Source organism: Populus alba, chromosome 5, assembly GCF_005239225.2.
Source record: "Populus alba chromosome 5, ASM523922v2, whole genome shotgun sequence".
NCBI lineage: Eukaryota > Viridiplantae > Streptophyta > Magnoliopsida > Malpighiales > Salicaceae > Populus > Populus alba.
The window spans coordinates 21,667,460-21,693,884 of record NC_133288.1 but is presented as its reverse complement, the minus strand read 5'-3'; the positions used below and the strand labels follow the sequence as shown (position 1 = coordinate 21,693,884).

The window sequence follows — 26,425 nt, the reverse complement described above, 5'->3', positions numbered from 1 at the left end:
GTCAATATCCCCGCAAGTTGATTTTAAAAAAAATATTTGGATATCATGTAATTTGTTAATTAAAAAATAAAAATATAATATACGTGTTTAATATAATGATTGTAAGAAAACTATAAATGCTAAATAAAAACTAAAATGAGAAGCTGATTTTCCAGTAAAAAGTAAAATAAACATACAAATGCAAATACTTTACTTTGAATATCCTTTTCATATTATATATTCTCTTTATGGTTGTTAAGTACAAACGATTTTTTCTCTCATAGACTTCGAAAAAATAAATAAATGATCTATCTTAAATCTAATAAGAACAAAAATCAAACATAAATCACAATAATAAATTAGAAGTATTATTACTGTTTAAAAAAATACTTAAATTAAACAATTAAAAAAAAATGTTAATTAAAAACCTAATACAAAAGTAACAAGCTGCTAGGCTAGAAGACCAAGCCTGCATGCTTGGCTAAAAAGATAAAAGCCTAAGAGCACATGCACATGCATGGTTCTTCCTTTTTTTTATTACTTGGGAAGACGACTTGTTGCCTATGGTTCTTTATTTTTTTTAATCACATCTGATGATTGTCGTAATATTAAGTTTTGGATTATAAAACCCTAATTTTAACTTAATTTTCACCTAGAAACACCTATAAAAAAATCATAGAAAAACCCAACCAAACTAATAAAAACTTGATGGTTCTCAATTTATTTTTTTGGCATATTCAAAGAGTAGTACTCACCTTCTTTGAACTCATTTTTTAAAAAAAAAAAATTATTGACACTAAGATCAAAATTTTTATGACTAGAATGTTATTGATCAAATCATTTCTCTTTTCTTTTTTTTATCCAATGAATTTCTCTTTTTATTCTAAATATCTAGAGATTAAAATATAAAACAAATAAAATTTAAGATGGAATCATAAAAACCTAAAACAAAAAAGAGAAAATATAAAAATATTAAAAATTAAGAAACCAAAGTGAAGTTTTTTGTATACCAATAAAGATAGAAAACAAGCTTTGTTTTTTTCTTGTTTATGTTACATCCTTGTAATTCTTTGAAGTTTTTTAACAAAAAACTAAAATTAGGATGTAAAATGTTCTGTGTAATCTATTCCTTTCGCACAATGGGTTAATTTTCAACTCTCGTTAGGATGCTAAAATCAAATATCATAATTTAATTCAAGCAATTTCACCCTGATATGATATCTCCCCTGCCTTGCTGAAGATATTTGAATATATTCATCTTTTTGGTCAACAAACAAATTTTGTAAATAAATCTAGCCCTCTCCTAAATGTTTGATATAACACGTCCATCCCTCTGCATAGACATGAGTAATGAAAGTTAACCTCAGAAATAATTGACGAGCACCTGGATCCAAAGAGAACCAAACCTGAGAAAGAGGACATCATTGACGTGTTACTTCGCCTGAAAAAGGAACACTCATTTGCATTTGATCTCACTCGGGATCACATCAAAGCAGTGCTAATGGTCATCAATAAGTTTCTCAATTCATTTTGTTTTTGTCATGTGTAGCTTTTACTAGAGATTCTGTAGTTTTCTTCCGTGGAAAAGATATGCATCGCTTCCTATATATTTAGACATTTTTTTTTTTGGTTGGCAGAACATATTTGTTGCTGGTACAGACACAAGTGCAGGCACCTTGGAGTGGGCCATGACAGCTCTAATGAAGGAACCTAGAGTGATGAACAAAGTTCAAGAAGAAGTTAGAAATTTTGCTGGTGACAGAAAACTCGTGAAAGAAGACGATCTCTTAAGATTACCATATCTGAAGGCAGTGGTGAAAGAGACATGGAGATTGCATCCAGTGGCTCCATTACTGCTCCCACGAGAAACAATACAAAATTGCAACATAGATGGTTATGATATACCAGCTAGAACTCTAGTTTTTGTGAATGCGTGGGCAATTGGAAGGGATCCTGAAGCGAGGGAACTACCAGAAGTGTTTATGTTGTAATTAGATGTACTTCGGCAAGTCTATAGACTTTAAAGGACAGGATTATGAACTAGCTAGAACTTGAATCCTAGGCCAGCTGTTGAAAGACTAGGTTTCACCAATTTCTCCTAGCTGAAAGTGAAAGTACGTGATCATGATCTGCTTTTCTTCGTATCTTGCTTCTTCTTCTTTTCATCTATTATACTGTTACGAGGTTTCACCATTATATCTTCGTATAGCTAGTTATAATTTATAAATAATACATGGACTGTGCGTTGATAAGGTTGCGAGTTATATGAAATGCCATCAAGAGATTATTCAAGCCAAAACAATTACAGGTCATGCAATTCTTAGTTGACAGTACAAGAAACTATGTCAGAGGTTGATAAATTCTGATTCGTATATGAGAATGATCCTGGTAGTTCATTCAAGGGTCAGTAAACCTGGCCGAAAGGCAGAATGTGACCAAACATTTAATTATTTTAACTCAACAATGGAACAAGTCACGGATTTTCCCAAGGCACTGAAATCTCTCTTCTTGTCATGGTATTGCAGTATTTCGGAAATAGGCGTGCACGTACGTACTTGGTTCAATTTATCATAGTTCTTATTAAACCCAGTTTTAGTTTGATATTACTTAAAATTCGGGTTTTTGAGTCAACTTGCAGGTTACTGGACAAACCTGGATTGATAAACAACATCATTTCAAAAAAAAAAAATATTATTTCTTAGAATTAAATTAGTTAAGTCTCACTCAAATTTAAATAAATTAACTCATTAAATCAAGTTTAACCAAATCAATATCAAAAATGTCTCAAAATAAAACTTGGTTTAGGTTAGCCTTGGTTCACCAAGACTCTACCAATATGCCACAAAATTTAACTTATACAAGGTTTAGATTAAGGTTCTATTTGTTTTTATGTTTTTAAAATATTTTTAAAAGATTTAAAAATTTTATTTTTTTTTTTACTTTAAATTAATATGTTTTTATATTATTTTAATATACTAATATTAAAAATAATTTTTAAAAAAAATAAAAATATATTATTTTAATATATTTTAAATAAAAAATATTTAAAAAATAACCACAACCATAAATATTATAAAGCTTTATTTTTCAGAAGCCATCAATTTTTATGACACCTAGCCAGTCTGTCTAATCCCTGTGAGCTGTGATCTAGCAACGGGTTTCCAGTATATAAATGTTTTGCTGTAACAGTACTGTTGGCATATGGTCGAGAATTAGTGCCATCATTCAACTTTATCCTTACAGGGCCAAATATAACTTTGGTACGTCTACGATGCATGGCAATATATACACATTTTCATATCAGATGAAGCATGCTGACCTCGATAAGTAGAAAAGAAGACTAAAAATTATTAATTTAATACTTTTTCAAGCATAAAACATTTAAAAAGTATGTTTAATTACAAAAAAAAACACTACATAAGGTATAAATTGCTTCCTCAATTTAAGTTTTCATCAATTTTGAAATTAAAATAAATAAAAATTAATTTTAACCAATTCTTTGGTTTTAATGATTAAACATTTCAAAAAATCAGTTTTAGAAAGATTAAAGTTTCTATTTTTTTATAGATATTTTTTTGGTAAATTTGTATCTAATACAAAATCAAAGAAAATTAGCAAAAAATTAATGTTAAATTGACCTTTGAAAAGTTAAAAGGGCTAATAAAATAGGGGCAAAATCAAGGAGTGGTACTTTTTAGTTCTGAAAGAAATTTACAGTTGTCCATGATATTATTCTTTGATTTTGTTTTGCATCCTTACGGGCCATATTTCTTGGCGGAACAGGACAGAAACATCTGCTGTTACTGTGAAGGGGCCATGACCTTTCTATGAAGAATCCTGAGGCAATGAAAAAAGCTCAAGAGGAAGAAGTTAGAATATTTTTTCTGGGAAAGAAAGGGTTTGCGAATGAAGATGATGTCCAGCAATTGCCTCATCTTAAAGCTGTGGTCCAGGAGAACATGCGATCGCAACCACCACCAGCACCATTACTGAATGGATACGAAATACCAGCGGAGACCTTGGTCTATGCAAATGCTTGGGCTATTAGAAGAGACCCAAAAGCTTGGAAGAATCCATGTGAGTGAAGTTCTACTGACCTGAAAGGAAATGATTTTGAGCTAATACCATTTGGCGCTGGTCGAAGAATTTGTCCTGGAATATTTAAAGGACTTGCCACCGTGGAGCTCTCACTTGCCAATCTTCTTCATAAATTTGACTGGGAAATGCCATCTGGGACATTGATGATGTGCTCCCCGGTCTTGTTCCTCGCGTGAGGGATGCTCTCTGCCTTGTGCCGCAAGGCATTTGTGTGGTGGGAAATGTTACATAAAGGAATCATAGCTCATAATTAGATACTTCCTTTTGTTCAGTATCAGCTTGTTGATTACTATAATAAAGAACGCACAACATAATCCAGGTCATAATTCAGTTGTAGTATTACTGAATTGAACAGCCTTTCCAGAAATGTAAATGGAGACCAATTGAAAGAAATCAGTGCTAGAAGTTCCCATATACTACATCAATTTTGAAAGTGTGCAGTTGTTATTACTTTTCAAAATATTTTCCACTCAGAAAAGCATGCTAAAAATATCTTTTTATTTTTTAAAAATTATTTTTGAGATCAGCACATCAAAATAATTTGAAAACATAAAAAAATATATTAATTCAAAGCAAAAAAATAAATAAAAAATTTTCAAATTTTTTCAAAAGCACTTTTAAAAAGCACTCCCAAACACCAATTTCATTCTATGAAAAAAAAAATTGATACAAGCTGCCACTGAAATCATACAATTCTCCTAGGCCTCCAAGCCATCAAGAGCCAGCCCATAAAAATTGTTTCCGTGAAGAAAACAGAAAAATTGTGGAGGCAATTGAAGATTGAAAATATAAAGCAATTAAAAATGAACGCAAATTGCAGCAGTTAATGTATGCGATGGTACAATTCTCTACATTGAGAGAACAAAATTTCTTATTGGAACCTGGGAATTGTTAGTTATGACTTGCGTGGCTTTCCTCTCTTACCAGTTTTTTCTAGAGAAGAATTTGTGCTTTTATTTGCCGATGGAGGGCGGCCCTGCCCATGTCCAGTACTCTTTCCTGCGGATGAAGATTTTTTTCCACCTCTACTTTGACCCGTACCAGAAACCTTTCCACCACGTATGCTCTTCTTTTCTGTCTGGCCATTGACTTCATCACTGGCGTCACTTTCATCATTGCTATTCTCTTCTTCAGATTCTGATGCATCCTTTGACTTCCTCTTTCTGGAGTTATCAGTGGTTTTAGCAGCTCCCTTTTTCCCACTTTGCTTAACATGGTCTTTACTCCCAGGCTCCCCACTACCTGCACAATAATATAAAATAAACAGGTCAAATTCAACTTCTCATCACTGATGAGTCATACCCTCATTGGTGTCTTCTGGTATAAGCCTTTTGCTTATCAGAACAAAGAGATCAAAGATGTCTCAATCACTGAGGCCACGTAGAAATTGCCCATAACTATGTTTAGCCCGTGGTAAACAAGGCAGAAATCTGGTTGCCAAAACTACTTATGCATGTTTGCTCCTAGCAGATGCAAAGGTATTGTTTATTTATTTTGAGAAAGGGGCAGAGGAATTTGCCAGTGAGAAAATAAATCAATGAATTGTACATTTAACATTTAGCATACCTTCATCAGAAGCTTTGCCATCATAGACATCAAGCTGTTAAGACAACAAGTGTTGCACATGAGTATTCATGTAATTAGCATAAATCAAACAGCACGCGCACGCGCATGTATACACAGATATACACCCACAAACCAACTTTGATAATGCCATATCTAAAGAACCACGTAAATCCAACAAAATACAGAGGGATTTAAAACGAGTCATTTGTCACTGCCAAGGATTCATGAATGAGAATTCCATGGACAATTCTGAGGATCCATATTTTGAAAGATTTAATATGGATCCTCAGTATTTTGAACATAAGCCTGCAGTGTCAATCACATGAACTGAGTTATCTTCTTAAAAGGACAATTGCCGACCAACATGAGCAGGGTGTAATTCCAAAACATATATCTTGTTTCCACTTTCCACCAAATAATTTTTTTTTTTTTTTTGAGAAAACACCAAAAGTTGACACCAAGTAGACTTTTGTTGCAACCATATAGTTGCTTTATTTTATTGATGACATGAGTATGAGCAAAACAACACCATCAAACCATAAATAAGAAACCAGCCTTTTTGAAACTAATGGCACAGAAAGAGCACTTGGCTTGCAATCCCAGGAAGACCAATTCTAAACTTGTTACCTGATCAAGTCCATCACCAACATTCGTCCTGTCAACTATGACCATGGAATGGCCCATGCCACATGCAACACTAGAAAGAGAAAAGCTCTCATTGTTAAGTCCAAACGAACAATTGAAGCATATATTGTTATCTATGCATAAATTTTAATTAAATAAATATAATAACAATAATACTAGTACTAGTAGCTGCTCACCCAATAACATGCATGCCCTCCAGAATATCTACCTTCTTGGGCACTGCCGAAGACCTGAAGTGCAGAAATTTAAAAAAAAAAAAGTAAAAAGTAAGGATAAAGAAGACCTGAAGTGCAGAAATAAACAAAAAGTGAAAAGTAGAGATAAAATAAAGGACCACAGAAATGCCAAGTGTTAAAAAATACATACTTTTGACCATTAGGGCCATATCCCAGTTCTCCATTCCGAGCATGCCCCCAACTTACGCAGGAGTTATCAGCACCAACAAAATGATGCATGTTTCCTGAATCCATGCAACGTAAATTCCAACCACTGTATGCAAAACGACCCCAAAAATTGGATATTTTTTTTTTTACTTGCACATCAAAACCATTTTATTGAAGAAATGAAGGAATCTCAAACTTTGTATAAGCCATTAATATCAAATATTCCAATACACAGAGGCAATTCACAAGTTAACCAACATTAGTATCAATAATTATATTATTGTGCAGGCATTGCTAAATCAAACATAATTAGAACACAGAACATCAATATCTTTACATAATAGCAGAAAAGGATTCATAAGAGAAAAGTAGGGCTTCAATGACAAAACAAAACAATTGAACGCTGCTAAATCAAAAGTGAAAAGGATGACAGTAATATAAAAATGGCATCAGGAAGAACCTTAAATCCATGAGAGGTTTAGGATACATCCAGTCATCACCAGTATTTTTTATTTTGCCCCACATATACAACTGTCCACCTCCTGGAAATAGGAACAGGATCATATATTTGGAAAGAAAATTTACTAATACAACAAGGCTGAACCAGAGCCAGCCAATGGCTAGTCTGAAAAGCTTGACAGGGTATAAAATTATATTGTAAATCATGTCCTCTGAATAATATATAAACCTAGATATCATCTGGAAGCCATTCTAAAACTTCCCATCTAATTGATGAATGATATAAACAATGCATCAAGTCATCTTAAAAGCATCTACATTCAACAGTGATGCTCATTGTCATTTCCTAGATCATGCATCCATCTTCTAACTTTGAGAAACTTTGCAAGCGCCATATTTTGGGATGGCATTTAGTCTGAATAACAATCATAACCAGGAAGTGATGCAATCCAAGAAAAGAATAAATTTAGGGCTTTTTTGACAATCTTGTTTCTACTTGTCTGAGGTACGTTATGTCCCAAAATTAAAACTGTTGGGTCCTCTAGTTGGTCCAACCTATGGTTTCTAGCATCCCTAAAAAAAAATCAGTATAACATGCCAGTCACTAACATATAATACCTGCAGTACAAGCAGGATTCATTGAACCAGCTGAAATAATTGCACCAGGAGGCAAAACATTGTGCTTTGAGAAGATGTCCACGCGCCGAGGGACCCACTCATCCTTCTGCTCTTTATGTCCAAGCCTACAAGGCAAAGTCATGGAATTACATGAATTTTGAAATAGAAAAGAAGCAAGATACCATGTCACCATGTACAAGATTTCAAAATCTTTAATTTATCTAAGTCCAAAATGCTTCAGTTGTCCACAACAGTATGACTCACAGAGACCAATGTCAAGCACATAGTACAAACCTTCCATAACCTCCAAAGCCCCACCTAAACATACCAACAGAAACAATTTGCAAATATAAGTGAATTTTAGATACATGGGAACAAAACAAAGTGTATAAAGTGGATCAAGCAGGAACGTACTTACGTGTATACATAACCATTTGAATCCACAGCCACTGAATTCCCATAATGAATTGGTCAATCAACAAACAAAAGCATGTCAACAAGGGTGTGATGAAAATTGAGAGACAGGAGAGGGAATGTGTTAGACAATAACCTGTATGATTTGTTCCACATGCAACTTTCACAATGGTTTTCCCAGCAAGAGAAGCTATCGCTCTAGGGCGAGGTTGGGCTTCATATGCCAGCCTGACTGAGCTGTCTTTTGTATTGTACTGCAAGCACCCAAAGTCACATTAAAATCTGTAACTGGAAACAAGTAATGACATGACAAAGTGTAGCTACCTGACAAGCACAAGTTACTTAATTTACAGAGAGATGAACTAGATTCCAGATATTTTGTACACTCCTAAAACATTTAAAAGCTCAAAAACGACCTACATCAATCAGATGTGCCTCTTAATGTAAAAGGACAAGAATAAATACATTTGCAATGCTTGGACTGCTGTGGTGCCATCTCAGAATACGAGAAACTGGACACAGCAAAGTGATTTGAAAAGGCTTAGGATATTCAATGGTAGAAAGTGATTGGCAATGCAAACATGTCGGAAGATTTGACATCTAATTCACTATCAGATGGTACAATGCACCTTTATCACTTCCCCGGGTACCCAAGCCTGATGCCAGTACAAATAACATACACAAAAGGGACCATATAAATCTGTTCTATACTTTATTGTTGCTGTTGAGCTTAGCACACAAAGCCACAGAATGTAGCTGCAACAGTGTATCTAGGATGATTCAACATTAATGAAATGCTCAGAAAATAAAAGAAAGATCTGCTTCAAACATACCTCTTTGTCCGTTCCATGTCCAAGTTGACCATACTGTGGAAGGCCTGCAGATCTAGTTACCAAAAGAACATTGTCCAAATCAGTAAGTAATCTGAGTAAAATGATAACAATTAACCATGAAGTTGTTCAGCTGTACAACCAAGAAAAACAGAACTCAAACACATCCACAAACCATACAATATAGAAGCTCCTTCAACAGAGGATAGCCACACTGTGAAGTCAGCGCCACAAGCAGTAGTTTTGACATCAGACACATGACAGCGAACAGGAGATGACTCAATTTCTACAAAGAAGTAGAGCAAAAGAATGAACTAGAAGGTTGATATCTGAAATTGGACATGTCAAGAGACATACAACAAACACTCTACATCCAATTAACATCTTTTAATAAAAACATGCAACTTATATTAACAGCATTCCTTTTTTAAGCTCGTTTTGAAAATGCAACAATCCAAAGCTAGTCAAGAAAAGAAAAAAATATTTCACACCCTTCAATGAGAATATCAGAATGATTTTTAAATGCAGACATCCTATCCAAAGTATCAAACCCTTGAAATTCCATTCAACATGATCTAGAAGATGGATTTACCATTTCTTGCTGAGCCAGAGCCCAGCTGCCCATGTTTATTCCAGCCAAATGCAAGAGATAAACCATCTTCAGTAACCACAACTGAATGGCTCCTACCAGCTCCAGCTCTAATAAGTTTATACCTTCAGAGAAAACCAATAAGGGTTAGTAGAAATATTTATCAACATTTCTTCAGTTAGCAAAAAAGAAATTTCTACAATTCTTTCTAGATAAACCCTTCTCACAATAATCACCTAGTTTCAAATCATCAGACCTGATTCATTTTTTACAAAGGAGAAAAAAAATATATTAGAAAAAAGGAAATCCAGGAAGACACAAAACTGCCAACCAGGTCACTAGAGCAAGGTACTCCATTCAGACAAGTTCTGAATTGGTGCAAGGTAGAACGACAAATTTCTTTAATGAACAACTCTTCTCACAATAATCACCTATTCCCAATTACACAACCTCATTCAGAAGTCACAAAAATGAATTTTGAAAATGAGTGGGACAGAGATAATTTTCCAGTGACATCTTCCGCTGGTCAATATCTTGATAACTTGCTATAGAGTTAAAAATAAAAGTTAAGCAAACTCTTCCAAAATAGCACTAACCATTCCCTCATGCTATAACAGGTTCACACAAATCTTCAAGCCTTTCTTCTAAACTGTAAATTTTACATAAAGAGGTGTATCCTGGTATTTCCCTAAGTATGGTAAAAAGTATTTAGCATTGACAAACATTCTTAAGAGATTTCTTATTGTGAACCAGGTACAAAAACATCATAGAAATGACAAACAAGCATGTTACCAGTCTATACACTCATAACAATTTGCATGCTCCCTTGAATATTACATGTCATCATTTTGACAAAGAAATGCTACAGATCAAGGTCTGGAAGCACTTCCTGCTCAGTGATGTCACATTTTCAGACCACACCGCACCCAACACCAAAGAAATGAGGACTCGGCCTAAACTTTTCGTTAGAACTCAGAAATTTTCCAATCACACTCCCAACAAAAACTCATATCTGCTTCTGTAGTGCCTGGTAACTCTGCCAATGACCATAAAACTCCTAAATATACTTCTATTGATGCTGATCAAACATCTGATCACACGGAAACCTAGGATATCCATACAAACTTTATCAATTTCAAAGCTCATCCTTTCCCCAGTTACTTCAAGTGCAATACCGGTTAGAAGTCCACCTAAAGATCCAAAGCAACACTCCTATCTACATGTGTATTACAATAAGCCAATCAAATATAATAGCAATGGCTCCAACAACTTACTTGGAAAGCTCAGAAACGACTGTTGGTCTATCGCGCGGAATCATGTCTCCGTGACCCAGTTGCCCCCTCTGTAAACACAAGCTAAGCTCCATTAATTGACAGATACTAACATAGACTAGCTAAATTTACTAAACAGCTTTAGAGATGAGTCCGTGCCTCATTGCGTCCCCATGTATAGCAACGCCCCTCAACATCCAATGCCACACAGTGAAACGACGCTACACCAAGAGGTGACGTAATAAAATAACCAATCAGAAGTGCCAGTTTATATGCGCTATACACGTGCAACTAGGCAATTGGGGAAATGGAACTCACCGGAACCTGAGGCAACGACGCGGATATCGACACCAACAAGAGGACGTAGCCGGGTAGGGGAGACCAAGTTGCCTTCCTGTGCACCTTTCATGCGACTAAGACTCCAACAGGTGGAGCCACAGAACAACAGCTCCCCTCCTTTCTCTTCTACCTTCATCTCCTCTGCAGCCTTCTTCTCCGCTTCAACAACCGACATTTCCGGCGAGATTGAAAAGAAGCTGGTAGAAAAAAGGCGCAGATCTAACGGTTAGTGTTTTAGATAGAGAGTGGTGAACGGCTGAGATTTAGTAAAATTGGCGGGAAAGAGGGAGTAACGGCTAGTAGGAGAGATCGGGGGCGTTAGGGTTTAGAGATTTGACTGTGAAAGAAGAGCTAGGTAAGAGAACCCTGATTTTCAAAATGGAAGCCTCTGAAATTAGAGAATAAATGAATAAAAAGGGATTGTTTGGGGATTGTTTGGCTCTTCCAGAAGAGCTACTTTTTATTTATTATTAAACGAAGTAAAGTATAGCATGGAGGAGACGGTTGGATTTTGTTTCTCTTTGTTTTTTACAATTCGTATATCTCTCTCTCTCTTTATTCCCGCTATTTTAAAATTTCCTTCTATCTTTTTATAAGAAAAATAAGACGATAAGCTCCCTTCCTTCATGATTATCAAAATCGGTTCAATTCTATAAGTTGAACCGTAAATCCATTATTTAAAGATTGCAAAGCATGATGAGTTGATTGGTTCTTCTGATGTTTTAATATAAAAAATATATATAATTTCAATATATTTTTAAAATATATTACACATCATAATATTAAATATATATTTTAAATCGAGCTAACTATTTTCTTTCATGCAGTAAATTTTATTATAATTAAGTTGTAAATTAATAATATTTTATTGAGATTTATTTTTTTAAAAATAGATAAATTAAATATTACATGAAAATATTCTATTTATTTTTTATGGATGGCAAATTTAATCTTTCTCTATCTATCTATGTATTCTGTAAAGTAGATCTTGATAATTATAGCTTTAGCACGATGGAATTTTATCTTCATGCTGATATTTATTTTTGCACGCGAAAGGTGTATGATGTTTATCTTCGTTTGCCACGCAACAGACCCGGTGAGTATAAAAGACATTTTTGTCCTGTTCTCCAGGGATAAGACTTGCTTCTTGTACATGGAAAATCATCAAGTATGCTGTCCCACGTGGAGAAGAATTTGGTGAACAGCTTGTAAAAAATGACAATCTTATATTTTATAAAGCAAGGGAACTAGTGATTTTATTTCCTTGCTGCAATTGTTTCCCATCCACTTGTTGTTTGTTTTTCTCTCTCCTCGCCTTCCTTCCTTCATTTTCAACATTTATCTAGATAACTATTAACAATTAATTAACATTAACATTGACAATTAATAAGAAAAATTTAAAGAGAGTGGAGCTTTACGGTACCTCTCCTCATTCTTGTAATAAATAGTGTTTTATTTATTTTTTTTCTTTGATTTTTTTAATTAATGTTTTAAAATATATATATTATTATTTAATATTAAATTTATTTTTTTATTGGGTTATCTCATTCTCGTGAAATGAATTGTGAGTTTAGCAAGTTGACCTGAGTTTTTTTAAAGCACTATTTTATTGGAACAGTGCTTTAGTTTTTTTTTTTTCTTCTTTGGTTTTTTTTAATTAATATTTTTTTTATTTTATCCTTTAATATTATATTTTTATTGAGTTGTTTTAATTTCATGGCATGGGTCATAGATTTGGCAAGTTAACTCGATTGATCTGGGTTTTTTTAATAACTATTTTTCTTAATTTTGTCCTTTAATATTGGGTTGATTCATAATTAAGTTTCATGATTGATTTGTTTTGTTTGCTTTTTATCAAGTCATTTGGGTCTCATAGCTTGAAAATAGTGTTTAACGGGTTAATTTGAGTTGACTTGTGTTATTTTTTTAATTAATTTTTTTTAATTTCATCTCTCAATACTAGGTCAGTTGGGAATTGAACTTCGTAACCTGTTTTAGTTTGCTTTCTATAACGATATCTTGATCTCATGATTAAGATCATGGGTTTTTGTATTTTTAACTCGGTTAAACCGAGTCATTTTTTCTAACAGATTATATGGTCTCGCAACCTAGATCACAGGTCCTACGGTGTTGAATTTGCTTTTTACTATGTTGCTTTGGTCTTGTAATCTGGGTTGCGAGTTTAGTGGATTAACTTGGTTTTTTTAACTTACTATTGTCCCTGATTTTATCATCTAATATTGTGTTTTGTCTTGGAATCATGCTTTATCGTTTGTTTTTGTTTGTTTTTTTTATCAGATTATATGGTCTCATGATATAAGAATAATGCTTAACAGATTATCCTAAGCTGACTTAACTTCTTTTTATGTCATTTTTTAATTGAAACTTTTATAAATTTCATCGTTCAACATCGAATATGATAAGGTCGATTGAGAATTGAGTTTCATAATTTATTTTGATTGGTTCTCAATGAAGCTTATGAGTTTTATAACAAGAGTTATGGATTTTGCATTTTAACCCAGGTTAAACTAAGTCATTTTAAAAATTTATTTTCAAATGGTTATCCTGATCTCATGACTTAGGTCACGGGTTTGACGAATTGATTTGGGATATTTTTTATATATTTTTTAATTGATTTATTTTTCTTCAATATCAAGGTGACTATGAAATAAAACTCGTAATTTGTCTCAACTTGCTTTCTGCAAGGTTATCTCGTTCTTATGACCTAGATTGTAATTTTGAGAAATTAACCCGAGTTATTTTTTTAATTTTATCATTCAACACCAAGTTGATTTAGAATAGACTTCATAATTTGTTTTGATATGCTTTATATGAGATTGTTGTAGGCTCGTAGCCCATATAATAAATTTGATCCAAATCAATCAAATATGTTGTTGTTTTAATACTAAAAAAAGATATTATATTGAAAAAAATCAGTCAAATTATATTTTTTACAAATCATTTAATTTACTTTTAAACCTGTAGAACTAGAAAAAAAAAAAAAAACAAGACAAGTTTACAATATATTAGAAGGAGACGCTTCATGTCTCGTAGTTATCCCCCCTCTCTAAAATTATTAGATAATTACAATATAGAAAAAATAGACAAAAAAACTAAAAACACGAGGAAAAAAATAATTTTTTTTCTAATAACATATAATTCTTATATAATTTTTTAAAACCAATATGATTTTTACTTTCTCCCTGTGTCTATTCCACCGAATAAAAATTCCCATCACCCAAACCAAACACAGCGTTAGGGTAACCATATAAATAGCCCATTTGCTTGACCCAATCCAGGCACCAAAGAAGGCCATGAAATTAAAGCCACGGGCTTCCAGTTACCGAACTTCGGATCCAATCAGAAGCAACGACAAAAAATTTACAGCTCTATTTAAATAATGCCCCTGATTCCTTGTCGAGGAAAACCCTCGTCAAAACCCTCTATAAAAGGACACCGATGACACACCAAAAGCCTAGCACAAAAACGCCGTCATCCTCCTATTTTCTTATACGTTTTGTTTTCAACAGATCTCTTTGTTTCTCCAATCTGAAGAGGCAAACAGCGAATCAATTTGAATTCTTGAATGTTCAGTCTCTTACTTGTTTTTTTTTTATGACTTAGATTCACGAGGAGGAAGATCTGAAGTTCTCTTTCTGCTTTTATCTCCAAATCTCATTTTTTATTTTTTATTTTTCGTGGGTTCACTGTGCTGTCAGCCTATGATGACAAACTTGAGTTTCACTGAAAGCAAGTCTATGAATTTGCATAATTGTTGAAATTCATGAACTAGGACGGTCTGAGGCTTGAATATTTTCACAGTTTTTTTCCCTATATTTTCACGATTTGTTTGAAAACTAAATATTGGACTCTGGACACTACAGGTCTCGTGTATGATGAGAAACATAAAAAAATTACAGTTATCCCTGGCTGATGCATCAGTGCTGATTATCGTTGACTCTGACACAAACTTTAAAGTTTTGATCCAAAAGCGCACTTGATTAACAATAATCAAGTGTTAGCTGGGGCAAGATTAATTTTATGATTGCTTTAGTTTCACATTAATTAGCAGATTAATAAGAGCTAGTTATCGTGTTTCTTTCTTTTTACATAAATCTTGCCTTCCAATGCTGACCTTGCAAAGAACACAGTTAATGAATTTAATTTGTATTATGCGGGGAATCTGTTTGAAACCAAGAAGGCCCAAATCTTTTAGAGTGTTTTTGTGTTTGAGGGGTTTTTTTATTGTTATGGTTTAAAAAAAGAATGGATAGTTGTGGGTAGTTGAAAAAATTGTAGTTGAATATCTAAAAAATTATTTATAAAATATTTGGTAAAAATACTGGTGTTGTTTTTAAAGTATTTTTTACTTAAATGTATTAAAATAATATATTTTTTATTTTTTAAAAATTATTTTTAATATCAATGCATTAAAATAATATGAAACATAAAAAATTATATTAATTTAAAATAAAAAAAATTTAATTTATTATTTAATATCTTATGGTATTTGTTTCACTATAAACACCAAAACAAGTGAAAAATAAATTGGGTCTCAGGCTTAAAAATCCCAATCCTTAATTTGGCCCGTGGAACGTCAGCGACAACATCTGAGAATTACCTCCGAAAAGTTTGCAAAAACGATGTCTGCCGAAGTCGAGGTATCTTGAGTTTCAAGTCTCGACCTTTTTGATGGATGGCTGTAGTCTAAATTCTCCATAATGATAAACCTTCTATCCTCAATGCTAAACCTCCAAAAATAATTTGACAATTGAGGCCTTTTCCTTGGCAGATAATCCCAGCTGCTAACTGTAAGGCAACATCCTCATTGCGCAGGAATAAGATGTGACATGCAAGGGTGTAACTTAAGACCTCGAGATTCACTAGTTTGAGTGTTTAGAACAATTAGAAGTTTACACGTTAACACAGAACACTATACCAGCTGATATCCCAGCTGATAACCGAGCAGAAAATGAATTCCATGACTCTTGAAACTCACTGTTCTGTTGAATCATCAAACAAACATCTCAGAAGATAAGTAATCAAACGTATACTATATCAAAACATTTGGAATGCCTAAAATAACAGATTCTATTATAACTTAATACTTGTATTCATAAGAGTACAACACCACTTTGCAAAAGACCCTTGACATTTAACTAGAGTTACGCGGATAACTGCCATAAATACATCCCCACTTCACGACAAGAACCTGTAGGAAAAAGAAATGCGGCGTGTCTCACTTGCATGATAACCTACTTTATGGCTGTTATCTAATCATTATTTTCCCACAGCAGATAAAAAAATAAAATTGAGGATAGATACAGCTAAGGAACACTACATGACGTTTCCATGTTTATCCATTGATTCGCAGGTTTCTTCATCTATTTAATTGTTATGTAGCGATTAGTTCCATGCTTGGCCCAATGATCCTTGAGATCAACTGGATTTGACAGATCCTGGCCTTCAGCTGCAAGTCGGCTAAGCAGTTTGCTAAAAGCACTCCCACTCATTTTTCGCCCGCCAACACGAGCATGCCGCTTGTTGGGCACTGCAGGTAGAGGATACATTGACAAGGCAGTTGTGCAGCATGAAGACTGCCATCCACCATTTCCCCATTTATAGCACTGCCTAAAGAATCCAGTGCAGGAGCACACTGGTGCTGGCATGGTTGTTTCATCAAAAGCAACCTGGTTCAACCCCAGGTCTTGACCCTTCCAATCAGACTTAGATGCTGCCAGCTGTTTGTTTAGATCATCACCTCCACCATTCATATCCTCCCCATTCTTCCACTCATTTGACTTTCCAAACATGTTGTTCAAGTCCTCGCTCTCCCTCTTAACCTTCATTGGTGATTTTGAGGTCTTTTTATTAGATGGAGTTGACTTAGTATCCTTTGGTCGTTTACCCCGACGTGGCTTTGCAACCTCAGAAGCAACCGGTGATATTGGCACAGCATCACTTGTCTGCATTTCCCTAGCACCATATGCAACTTCATTCATGTGAGGCAGATGAATATGCTGCTGCTGGTGATGCATGTGCTTCATCCCACGCGAGTTATGGTATACTGGTGGACTAGAGGACGTGTTAGCACTTGCAAAGGAGTTCTCTCGATATTGCAGGGTTGCAATAGCATTGTCTCGCTCCAGTAGGGCATTATTTCGCTCAGCAATCGCTGAGTCTCGCTGCAGGAATGCCATGTCTCTCTCTGCAATAGCCGCCTTCTTTTCTGAAAGGGCCATATTTCTCTCATGAATGGCAGCGTCTCTTTCAGCCATGATGGCCATGATCTGTTTCATGGATGGCTGTGGTGGCATCAGCCACTGCAATGACAGCAGAAAGAATAACAATAGTAAGAACTGGCAATTGTATGGAAATATCAGAAACTACATACTCTACGATTGAATTCAACCAATGCTATCATATAGTTTTTAATTGTTATTGTCAGCAGAAAGATGCTTTAAGATACCTGGCCCTGAGCTGTTTTATATTGATCTGCTTTGTGCCTGCCATTTTCACGATGAACACCATCATCCATGTCAGCTCCACAGGTGGCAATAATTGCAGATAACAAATAAAAACCCAAGTGTACATGCAGTGCTCGGTCAATTGAGCATTGAAAACTTGTCCAGCTACAAATCCTGTATCTCAAAGGAGGAAAAATAATTCAGAGGCTGTTTATAGGGCATATTGCATGAAAAAAGAAGGGGGCAAGACAGTTCTTATGCTAATATTGAGAACAAGAAGGAAAGTGCCACAATTACCATCTGAAATTCAAATCACAAGTACAAACTCGTTCCCTTACAAAAGTTTCCTGCATAAGAAACAAATTATAGATCCAGATCAACAGAACAGAAATTCAACCTTTCAACAAAGGTACAATTCTAACTATAGTATAAGAACAGCATTCTTCAATCTTGATTGCATACCAAAGATAAAAAGAATAGGCAAGACCAGCAGAGTTTATTCGGATACATATGCGTGCTTATAAAACAGCTACAAAAGCAGAATTGGAAAGTCATACATTCACGGTTACAGCCTTACGCAATGATATATATATATATATATATATATATATATATATTTTAAACCTTGTTGGATCAAATGCTGTTGTTGGTGTGTTAGGGAATGAGAGAGGGCAGAGCATTTTTTAAAGTGGTTCTTATCAACAACATGGATTCAAGTAGGGGTAAAACAGTGGTTCATAACAGTGACATTCAAGAAAAACTTAAGCATACTTATAAGCATAATTGCACACATATACAACAATACTGAGAATTAAAACAGAAAGATGCAACCAAGTTCTTGTGCAGTGCATATATTGTTGAAAATTGTTTAAGGAAAAAAGCTTGCCACCATGTTTAATATGCGCAATGTGAATTGTTGCATAATGCTTAATAGGTCCAAGTTCTTTCATAATGTGCTACAGTAAGTGATAAAATGTCGACAAGCAATGATTCACTAGCTAAAGACAGCAAACAAGAAGTTATAATTACCAATTCAAACCACGATTGGCAAAACTAAAATCCAAACCCCACCCAGCACAGGCACTGGTCTATGCATTCCAGAATATAGTTTCTTCCTACTTCTGCATAGCAAGGACTGGGGATGTGGTGCTATCTCATGTGCAAATGCTTATCATGGAAAACAGACAAGAACAGTGACAAGCATTCAGAAGAAATGTCTAGTACCTTACCAGATGATTCTAAATCATCACAAGCACCTACTCACAGAGAACATTGTAACTAAAGCTCATTACTAAAGACCGGGTTTCCAAGCACGAATTAGCAATTGGATTCCTGATTATCTCCAGAAACTAACCAAAGATTCAATCTTGCCTCTGGTCAAACACTGGATATAATTCTAATTACATAATGCTAATATGCACCTAACAGGTCAAAACATTGAATCAATCCTTAGCAAAAAATCTAAAATCAAATGCCACTAAATCCATCTCCACTAACCATCACTCCTACGCTAAACACAAAAAAAACCAGGGAATTAAAACCCACCAAGCCCTTTTAAAAACGCACAGCTTTACACTTAAACACGATCAAAACCCAAAATCAAACAAAATGAACACAAAAACAAACAAAAACTAGCTGCAATAGCAACAAAAACGCAACAATAATCCACTTGAAGCACCGAGAACCACAAATGTCAGTGACAAAAAAAGGTAGGCAAAAGCGACAAAGAATGATCGGATAGTAAAGAAAGCGAACAGCAGAGAGAGGAAATTAAACATGCAAGTGAATCTATGCTTACTTAAAGAGGCAATACAGGAAGAGAGACTGAAAACCCTAAGGGGGCAAGAAGAAGTCAAATCCGTGGAAGAACAGTGGAAGAAGAGAAGATTTTTTTGCTATTTTTATTTTTAATGAGTGCGTAGATTTTACCTGTCTGTCTTGTCTTAATACGTTTATTTTTTATTTATTTTTGTACTTTTTTCTATCCTACTCATTCAAGCGGTATTTTTCGGAAAAGAATTACAGTTTCTTTTATGTATTAAAATTATTTTAAAAAAAATTAAAAATATTTTATTTTTAAAATTATTTTTTATATTTTCAGAACATTTTGATATATTAATATTAAAAATAATTTTTTAAAATAAAAACAATATTATTTTAATATATTTTTAAATAAAAAACACTAATGATTATGGCATTTTTAAACATCTTTTGTTAGCAAGGTGGGACTAAACTTCTGATAAGGTCCAATGCATTGTTTTAAGTCATTTGAATAGCTTGTTTCGTGCTGGGGTAATTGTTAATTTTTTAAATATTTTTTATTTAAAAATAAATTAAAATAATATTATTTATTTTTTAAAATAACACATCAAAATAAAAATAAATAAATAAAAATTTGAAACAAATAAAAATATATAAAAATTTTAAAATTAATTTTAAAACACAAAAATAAATAAATTTGCATCATTCAATTGTATATGAAACAGGGAAGATTTTCGTAAAAAAAATACCACAAATATATTTTAAATGTATATGTAAGTTATATTTTTATTTGCACCATAAATAGAACTTCAATGCAAAATATATACATGTAAAAGCTGATGGTAAAGAATCGAATTGATCATGATTATGAGTGTGTTTGGTATTGTGGTAGCTGTTGTGGTTGTGGTTTGAAAAAAATTGTTTTATAAAAAGTACTTTTAGTTGAGATTGGTTTGAAAAAATAGATGTTTGGTTAAAACTGTGATTAAAATTAAGGTTGAAGAAAAAGTAGTTTTAATGTGTTTGGTTAAGAATGCTTTTGAAATTGAGGTTATAAAATAATTTTTAAAAATATATATTAATATTGATGGTTTTTAATTTAAATTTTATGGATTTAATTATTGCTATTACATCATGAAATAAATCACACTTAAAAAAATTACTTTAACAAAAAACTATCTACAATTCCATTACGTACAAAATTCACCCGACAAGAACTACAAAATTAGATAAAATATTATCAAGAATAAAATTAAGATTACACTACGAGTAAATTTAATTCACCTTAAACTAATTAAAAAAAAAACAAAAAAAAATTGTTGTTCACGTGAATAGCACAAGTGAAATCAATTAACTACATTGGTATAAAAAAAAAAAACCTGTTCAGCGAACAGTGGAGGCATGCTCCACTGTTCACCGAACAATGCATGCCTCCACTGTTTCAAAAAAAAAAAAACTGTTTAGTGAACATTGAACAGTAGAGCTGCCATGCAAAAAGCAGCAATTTGTTGCTTTTCATTTTCCTGCGGCCAAAACACAATAAATTGAGGGACCCACGCACAACAAACAACTTTTTTTATTTAACCAAACACTCAGCCATTGCTTTTTTTTAGAAACGCAACCTCTACCTCGTAGCCAAACAGGCTCTGTGTGTACGTGGTTCGAAGAATCAAAATTACTAAGCTTAATCTAGATCCAAAGCTTGAGTTCATGGTTATAAATTAACCCGATTTATTAAAATAATATTATTTTATTTATTTATTTATTTAAAAAATAAAATTATCTTGGTATTTTTTTTAAAAAATTCAAACTTAGTTTTTACCAAATTGATGAGGTGAATTAGATCAACTATATATTATTTTTTTAAAAAAAAAATCTTATCTCAGGTTGAGTTTAATATTTATAAAATTACTGAGTCTTTTCTTATAACTAAGCTTGAGTATCACCTGATAGAACCGAAGTGCCACTTAAGGATAAATTTCTAATTTTTTTTATGGGTTGGGCTGGTCAAGTATTAAATTATGGCTAGATTATTTTTTTACCCCTTAGAAAAATATGGTTTTTATTGAAATCCTTTATTATTGATAAATAAGTGTCTTTTGAGTATGTCAATAATTATTTGTTTTTTGTATTTTAAAAGTATTTTTTTAAAATAAATTATTTTATATTTTTCTTTACTTCAAATTAATATTTTTTTGATATTTTAAATTATTTTGATATGTTAATATTAAAAATAATTTTTAAAAAATAAAAAAATATTATATTGATATATTTTTAAATAAAAAATATTTTAAAAAATAATTAAAACCACATTTTAAACAGCGAGTAGTTACCGGCCTGCCCACTGATTTGTGATTTCTTTCTTCAATTCACATGCTAGTAATCTTCTCTCTCTCTCTCTCGGTGGCTGTCTACAGGGGACGTATGCTGGATAGTTTTTTTTTTTTATCATAGACGCGTATGAAGTTTCTTTGCTTCACCTTCATGATAACATTAAATAAAACAGCCACGCCTCTTCACACATCCTCCCTTTGCTGCTCAAGTTACTGTCGTTAAACTCAAGAAGCGTACACAGCACCTGCCTGGAGCAGAGAAAAGAGAGGTGGGGGTGGGGCAACAAATCATCTATTAATTACCCCCTACCCTTCACTGACTTTGCTAAGAAATTAGCTACTTAATTTGTAACCAGAAGTTAATATCAAGTGAAATAAAGGGTGTTTTGTTTGATGAAAAATAGTTTTTTAAAAATTATTTTTAATTTTTTTTTATATTTATTTATTGTTAAAAAATTGATTAATATAAAATATTTTTTAATTAAAAAAAATGACTTGATTTTCAGGAAAATATATATTTTTTAATTTTTAACAGAAAACACTTTAAGGAAATTGTGGAAAATTTAAAAATATTATATTATTTGCTAATTATATCAAATTTGGTATTCAAACTTTTAATTGCTATATATATATTGTTTTAAATATTTATTTTTCAATTTCATCAATTATAATTCAATTTTATATTAACTTTGATCCTTATTTTTGTAACTGTTATTTACTTTTTCCTTGTTATTTTTTAATTGAAATTTGTTATCCATCAAATTTGACCCTTATTCTTTTAATTGTTACTTATTTTATTTGAAATATTTTATGAAATGGTAATTATTATTATTTTAATTTCTTCATCTTTTAAATTTTTTATTTGTTATATTTGATCTCTATTATTTTGATTATTATTTATTTTATTTGATATAATTTATGAAATTATATATTTTTTTCATTTTCATTTTCATTCAACTTTTTAATTTATAAGATTTGTTCCTCGTTGTTTTAATAAAACTTGAAAAAATAAAACATTAATAAGTTATTTTCCAGCTTAATTTGCATGACATAACCAAACACTAGAAAATGTTTTCTAACTTATTTTTTATTATACTACTAAACATAAAAAATTAACTCATTTTTTTTATAAATAACTCTTTTTATAAAATTACTTTCTACTGAATAAACAAAGCCCAAGTCAATGGAAATAATGCAAGCAAGCAGTACCTGTCCATTCGACTCTGCTTAGGTCAAAGGGTAATTTTTATTTGGAGTTTTCTAAAATTTTATATTTTAAAAAATTATTTTTGAATAGTTTTAATAAAATGATATAAAAATAAAAATTTTAAAATAAAAAATATTGTTTAAATATATATTTTAAAAAATATTATTCTAATATATTTTTAAACTAAAATTACTTGGAACAAACCCTTAATATGACATTTTATGAGAAGCTCTGCGTATCAACAACATTGAAGGCTGTTAAAGTAATACTTGCGAAAAGTTAAAACCATGTTTTTTAAAAAATAATTTTTTTTCTCTGTTTAAAATAATTTTTAAATTTTTTTGAATGTTTTAATATCAAAAATAAAATTTTTAAAAATAAAAAAATATTATTTTAATCGATTTAAAAGTGAAAAACCAAAGTGCTAATTAACTGAAAAGTACTTCCATGACAATTGTATGTGAGGTGGAGAACTCAGATTATGAAAGATTGTGCCATTGAATCTTGTTATAGTTTATGCAGGCCGTGATCCAGCAGACTGCATTGGATTTACACACAACAACCACAATGTCCTTCAAATTCGCAGAGATTACACTGATAATTTTCATAAACGAGAACAAAACCATCTAAATACCGATCGAAACATTTAGCCAAAGTGAATCAAAAGAATCCAGACATGCATAACTCCTAGTCAAGCTTCTGATCAATGCTCTCCTTGCGTTCTATACTTGACTTGCTGAGTATGACCACACCAATCACAATGAGCAAGGCACCTGCGAACCACTGCATGACGGGTTTGATTATCAGACACAGACAAGTTAACGAGTAAAACAACCAATCTAGGGTGCTTTGTTTTGTTAAAAAACATCTCAAGTTCCACCAGACATCTCTGCGATCATATCGACATCATTCTCAAGGGTGAATCATTCACTAAAGGTAGAAGGAAAACATGAGCAAATTTTAGTGTGGATCAGCTTGCAGTCACAACCGTGGAGAACTCAAGCCTAAATCATTTGCCTTCAATATGTTAGCTGGTGTCTTTTTAAAGGGTTCATCCATTTTAAGCAGTGATGCCAGCCAGAATAAACTATAACCAAGCAAAGCTTATAGCATCCAACAGAATACACGGTCAGGACTTGATAAAACTGCTTCCTATATTTGAGAATGCTTACATTGTTCTTCAGTTGACAATGAGTAATGTCAGCAGCAGAATTTATGGATGCAAAGTAGACAAAAAATAAAATTTCCAACGTTGGCACGAACAGCATCCGGTGATTTACCTGAACTGATAGCGTCTCCTTGAACAAAAAGAATCCAGCAAGACCAGAAGACAGGAAATTCGCAGCAAAGTTTGTCACCGTGGCTTGCAGGGATGAAAGAGCTTTGAGGCTGTTAACGTAACATCCCCACATTGTCACATTGAATAACACAACCAAACCATATTTAATCGCCTATCAAGATCAGGAAAAAAACAATCACCTATCAATTTATAGACAAGAACAATAATTGAAACTTTTTTAGAGACTATCTACTCTTTGCTGAATTGGGTTATAGACAGATTATGATTTAGGGGACAGAATAAAATCTAAAATCCATCTGGGATTAATCAGAGATTAGAGTAATTATAAGATTTATTACCTGATATGAAAAGAATTTTGCAGCAATGGCAGCAAAAGCAGCATTTAATCCAGCAGATATTGCCCACACGTAGCCTGTTCTTTTGGTGCCATCCATTGCCAAACTGCAAGAATTCGACACAGCAGAGAGGCTGCCAAATTTAGCAAGGGGTGCCGGGCTAAGCAAGCAACGATGTCGTTTGAAGAAAGGGTAAGCAACAAGTCGTTTGAATTTCTTCCATATAGCACGTTGTTATGATGATGACTCGAGTGAGTTGATGTAGTTACGACTCGGAGGGTTTTACCTCACAAAAGAAACACAACTCGTCCACGCTGGGAACCCTCGTTTGTAAAATCTATCCAATCAAAATTAGTTCTTGGACGTTGGCGATCCTGACGATTAAAGATCAAGCAATCTCAGCCGTTGTTAGATTTTTAATCTTCTTCTCTCACGTTAGTTCCAAGAAACCGACATAATCCCCATTTTGCCACTATATAAAGCCTGTCCTATCTACGTCTTCGTTTCACAAGATAAAAAAATCAGAATATCTCTTGGTTAATCTTAAGAAAGGAGATGGCTCGTACCAAGCAAACTGCCCGTAAATCAACCGGTGGTAAGGCTCCAAGGAAGCAGCTCGCCACCAAGGTGCGTATCTCTAGGGTTTCGGCTTATAATGTTAATTATTTTCTGTATAAACTCAGGGTTTCAAGATTTAATTCTAATTCTTGTCACACTATTTTATTCGATTAATGGTTTATTTGGTGTGATGTAGGCTGCAAGAAAATCTGCTCCTACTACCGGTGGGGTCAAGAAGCCTCACCGTTATCGCCCTGGAACCGTTGCTCTCCGGTAACGATTTCCCTAGTTCCATTGTTTTATATTTAATTGATCGTGTTTTTTAGAACCCTAATAGCAATTTTTTTTGTTCTTTGAATCAACAGTGAAATCCGAAAGTACCAAAAGAGCACTGAGCTTTTGATCCGCAAGTTACCTTTCCAGCGTCTTGTTCGTGAAATTGCTCAAGACTTCAAGGTATAATAATTTCTTCTATGATTGCTTTTATTGTATGAATTTCTTATCTGGCGTTTGATTCATATGGGTTTGTTGTTTTTGGCAGACTGATTTGAGGTTCCAGAGCCATGCTGTCCTTGCACTCCAGGAGGCTGCTGAGGCTTATCTCGTGGGTCTGTTTGAGGACACCAACTTGTGTGCTATTCATGCCAAGAGAGTCACCATCATGCCTAAGGACATCCAGCTTGCTAGGCGTATCCGTGGTGAACGTGCTTAAGCCCTGTTCTTAGTATACTAATTTTAGTTCATTGGATTTGATACAATTAGTTTAGCTTTTGTAGTTTCAATTCACTGTGAACCTAATTGAGGTATAGTTGATGGATTTTTATGTGGTTTCGTTCTCAATTCTGATTATATATTTATGTGGGGTGCTGTTCATTATAGTGGGAGTAGCTACCGTGTCATTGATTCTATTAAAGTTCTTGATGATACGAATGAGGAATGGCTAGAGGTTACTCAGCCTCTCAATGCCCAACAGGACTTGATGTTCCGCCATCCTTAAAACCTGTAAAGCATCTAAATTCCAAGAGTCGGTAGTTGGCAAAATTCCCTTTTCCAAATCATTCAATTTGCTAGTGGAGCGTGGTGTGACGAATCATGTCATCTTCCATGTTAGGATCGTTTATCAGACTATAATGCGTGTCAGAATTAGATTGGGCTGGGAAATCATATTCAACGCCAGGTATCGATTAGGATTAATATTATTCCTGGAGTCAGAAATGGGATGCGGCCTTGAGAAGTGTCCCAATCAAGGCAACTGCCGAGCCTGTAGAATAAG

At 33.3% G+C, this 26,425-nt stretch overlaps 4 protein-coding genes and 2 non-coding genes across 8 annotated transcripts; 3 read left to right on the top strand and 3 right to left on the bottom strand.

Moving 5' to 3' along the window:
• Positions 1 to 4,850: 4,850 nt before the first annotated feature.
• Positions 4,851 to 11,752, bottom strand: LOC118062066 (uncharacterized). 2 transcript variants are annotated; one of them, XM_035075745.2, is made up of 16 exons: positions 11,171 to 11,752; positions 11,012 to 11,073; positions 10,856 to 10,923; positions 9,585 to 9,706; positions 9,173 to 9,278; positions 8,996 to 9,047; positions 8,299 to 8,416; positions 8,167 to 8,197; positions 8,043 to 8,066; positions 7,749 to 7,873; positions 7,132 to 7,213; positions 6,655 to 6,777; positions 6,465 to 6,518; positions 6,271 to 6,340; positions 5,644 to 5,677; positions 4,851 to 5,319 (listed from the first exon to the last, which is right to left on the bottom strand). In XM_035075745.2, the coding sequence occupies exons 1-16, from the start codon at positions 11,364 to 11,366 to the stop codon at positions 4,973 to 4,975; spliced, it is 1,614 nt and encodes a 537-aa protein (XP_034931636.1). In that variant the 5' UTR covers positions 11,367 to 11,752; the 3' UTR covers positions 4,851 to 4,972. The 2 variants fall into 2 exon arrangements, with proteins under 2 accessions (XP_034931636.1, XP_073265680.1); XM_073409579.1 differs by lacking the exon at positions 11,012 to 11,073 and having other exon boundaries at positions 11,171 to 11,312.
• Positions 11,753 to 14,909: 3,157 nt separating this feature from the next.
• On the top strand, positions 14,910 to 14,997 carry LOC118062306 (small nucleolar RNA snoR20a). Its single transcript, XR_004689727.1, has one exon. It is a non-coding gene; the product is annotated as a small nucleolar RNA snoR20a (small nucleolar RNA).
• Positions 14,998 to 15,076: 79 nt separating this feature from the next.
• On the top strand, positions 15,077 to 15,162 carry LOC118062308 (small nucleolar RNA R38). The gene has a single exon (XR_004689729.1). It is a non-coding gene; the product is annotated as a small nucleolar RNA R38 (small nucleolar RNA).
• A 1,102-nt stretch (positions 15,163 to 16,264) lies between these two features.
• Positions 16,265 to 19,582, bottom strand: LOC118062067 (protein BASIC PENTACYSTEINE6). Of its 2 annotated transcripts, none has more exons than XM_035075746.2 (4): positions 19,457 to 19,582; positions 17,956 to 18,005; positions 17,661 to 17,832; positions 16,265 to 17,514 (listed from the first exon to the last, which is right to left on the bottom strand). In XM_035075746.2, the coding sequence occupies exons 3-4, from the start codon at positions 17,727 to 17,729 to the stop codon at positions 16,576 to 16,578; spliced, it is 1,008 nt and encodes a 335-aa protein (XP_034931637.1). In that variant the 5' UTR covers positions 17,730 to 17,832; positions 17,956 to 18,005; positions 19,457 to 19,582; the 3' UTR covers positions 16,265 to 16,575. The 2 variants fall into 2 exon arrangements, with proteins under 2 accessions (XP_034931637.1, XP_034931638.1); XM_035075747.2 differs by lacking the exon at positions 19,457 to 19,582 and adding an exon at positions 18,688 to 19,441.
• A 3,856-nt stretch (positions 19,583 to 23,438) lies between these two features.
• LOC118062069 (uncharacterized) lies at positions 23,439 to 24,822 on the bottom strand. The gene is made up of 3 exons (XM_035075749.2): positions 24,598 to 24,822; positions 24,240 to 24,410; positions 23,439 to 23,742 (listed from the first exon to the last, which is right to left on the bottom strand). Exons 1-3 carry the CDS (start codon positions 24,691 to 24,693, stop codon positions 23,647 to 23,649), a joined length of 363 nt encoding a protein of 120 aa, XP_034931640.1. The 5' UTR covers positions 24,694 to 24,822; the 3' UTR covers positions 23,439 to 23,646.
• A 245-nt stretch (positions 24,823 to 25,067) lies between these two features.
• Positions 25,068 to 26,030, top strand: LOC118062068 (histone H3.3). The gene is made up of 4 exons (XM_035075748.2): positions 25,068 to 25,221; positions 25,349 to 25,425; positions 25,518 to 25,608; positions 25,694 to 26,030. Exons 1-4 carry the CDS (start codon positions 25,150 to 25,152, stop codon positions 25,862 to 25,864), a joined length of 411 nt encoding a protein of 136 aa, XP_034931639.1. The 5' UTR covers positions 25,068 to 25,149; the 3' UTR covers positions 25,865 to 26,030.
• Positions 26,031 to 26,425: the final 395 nt, after the last annotated feature.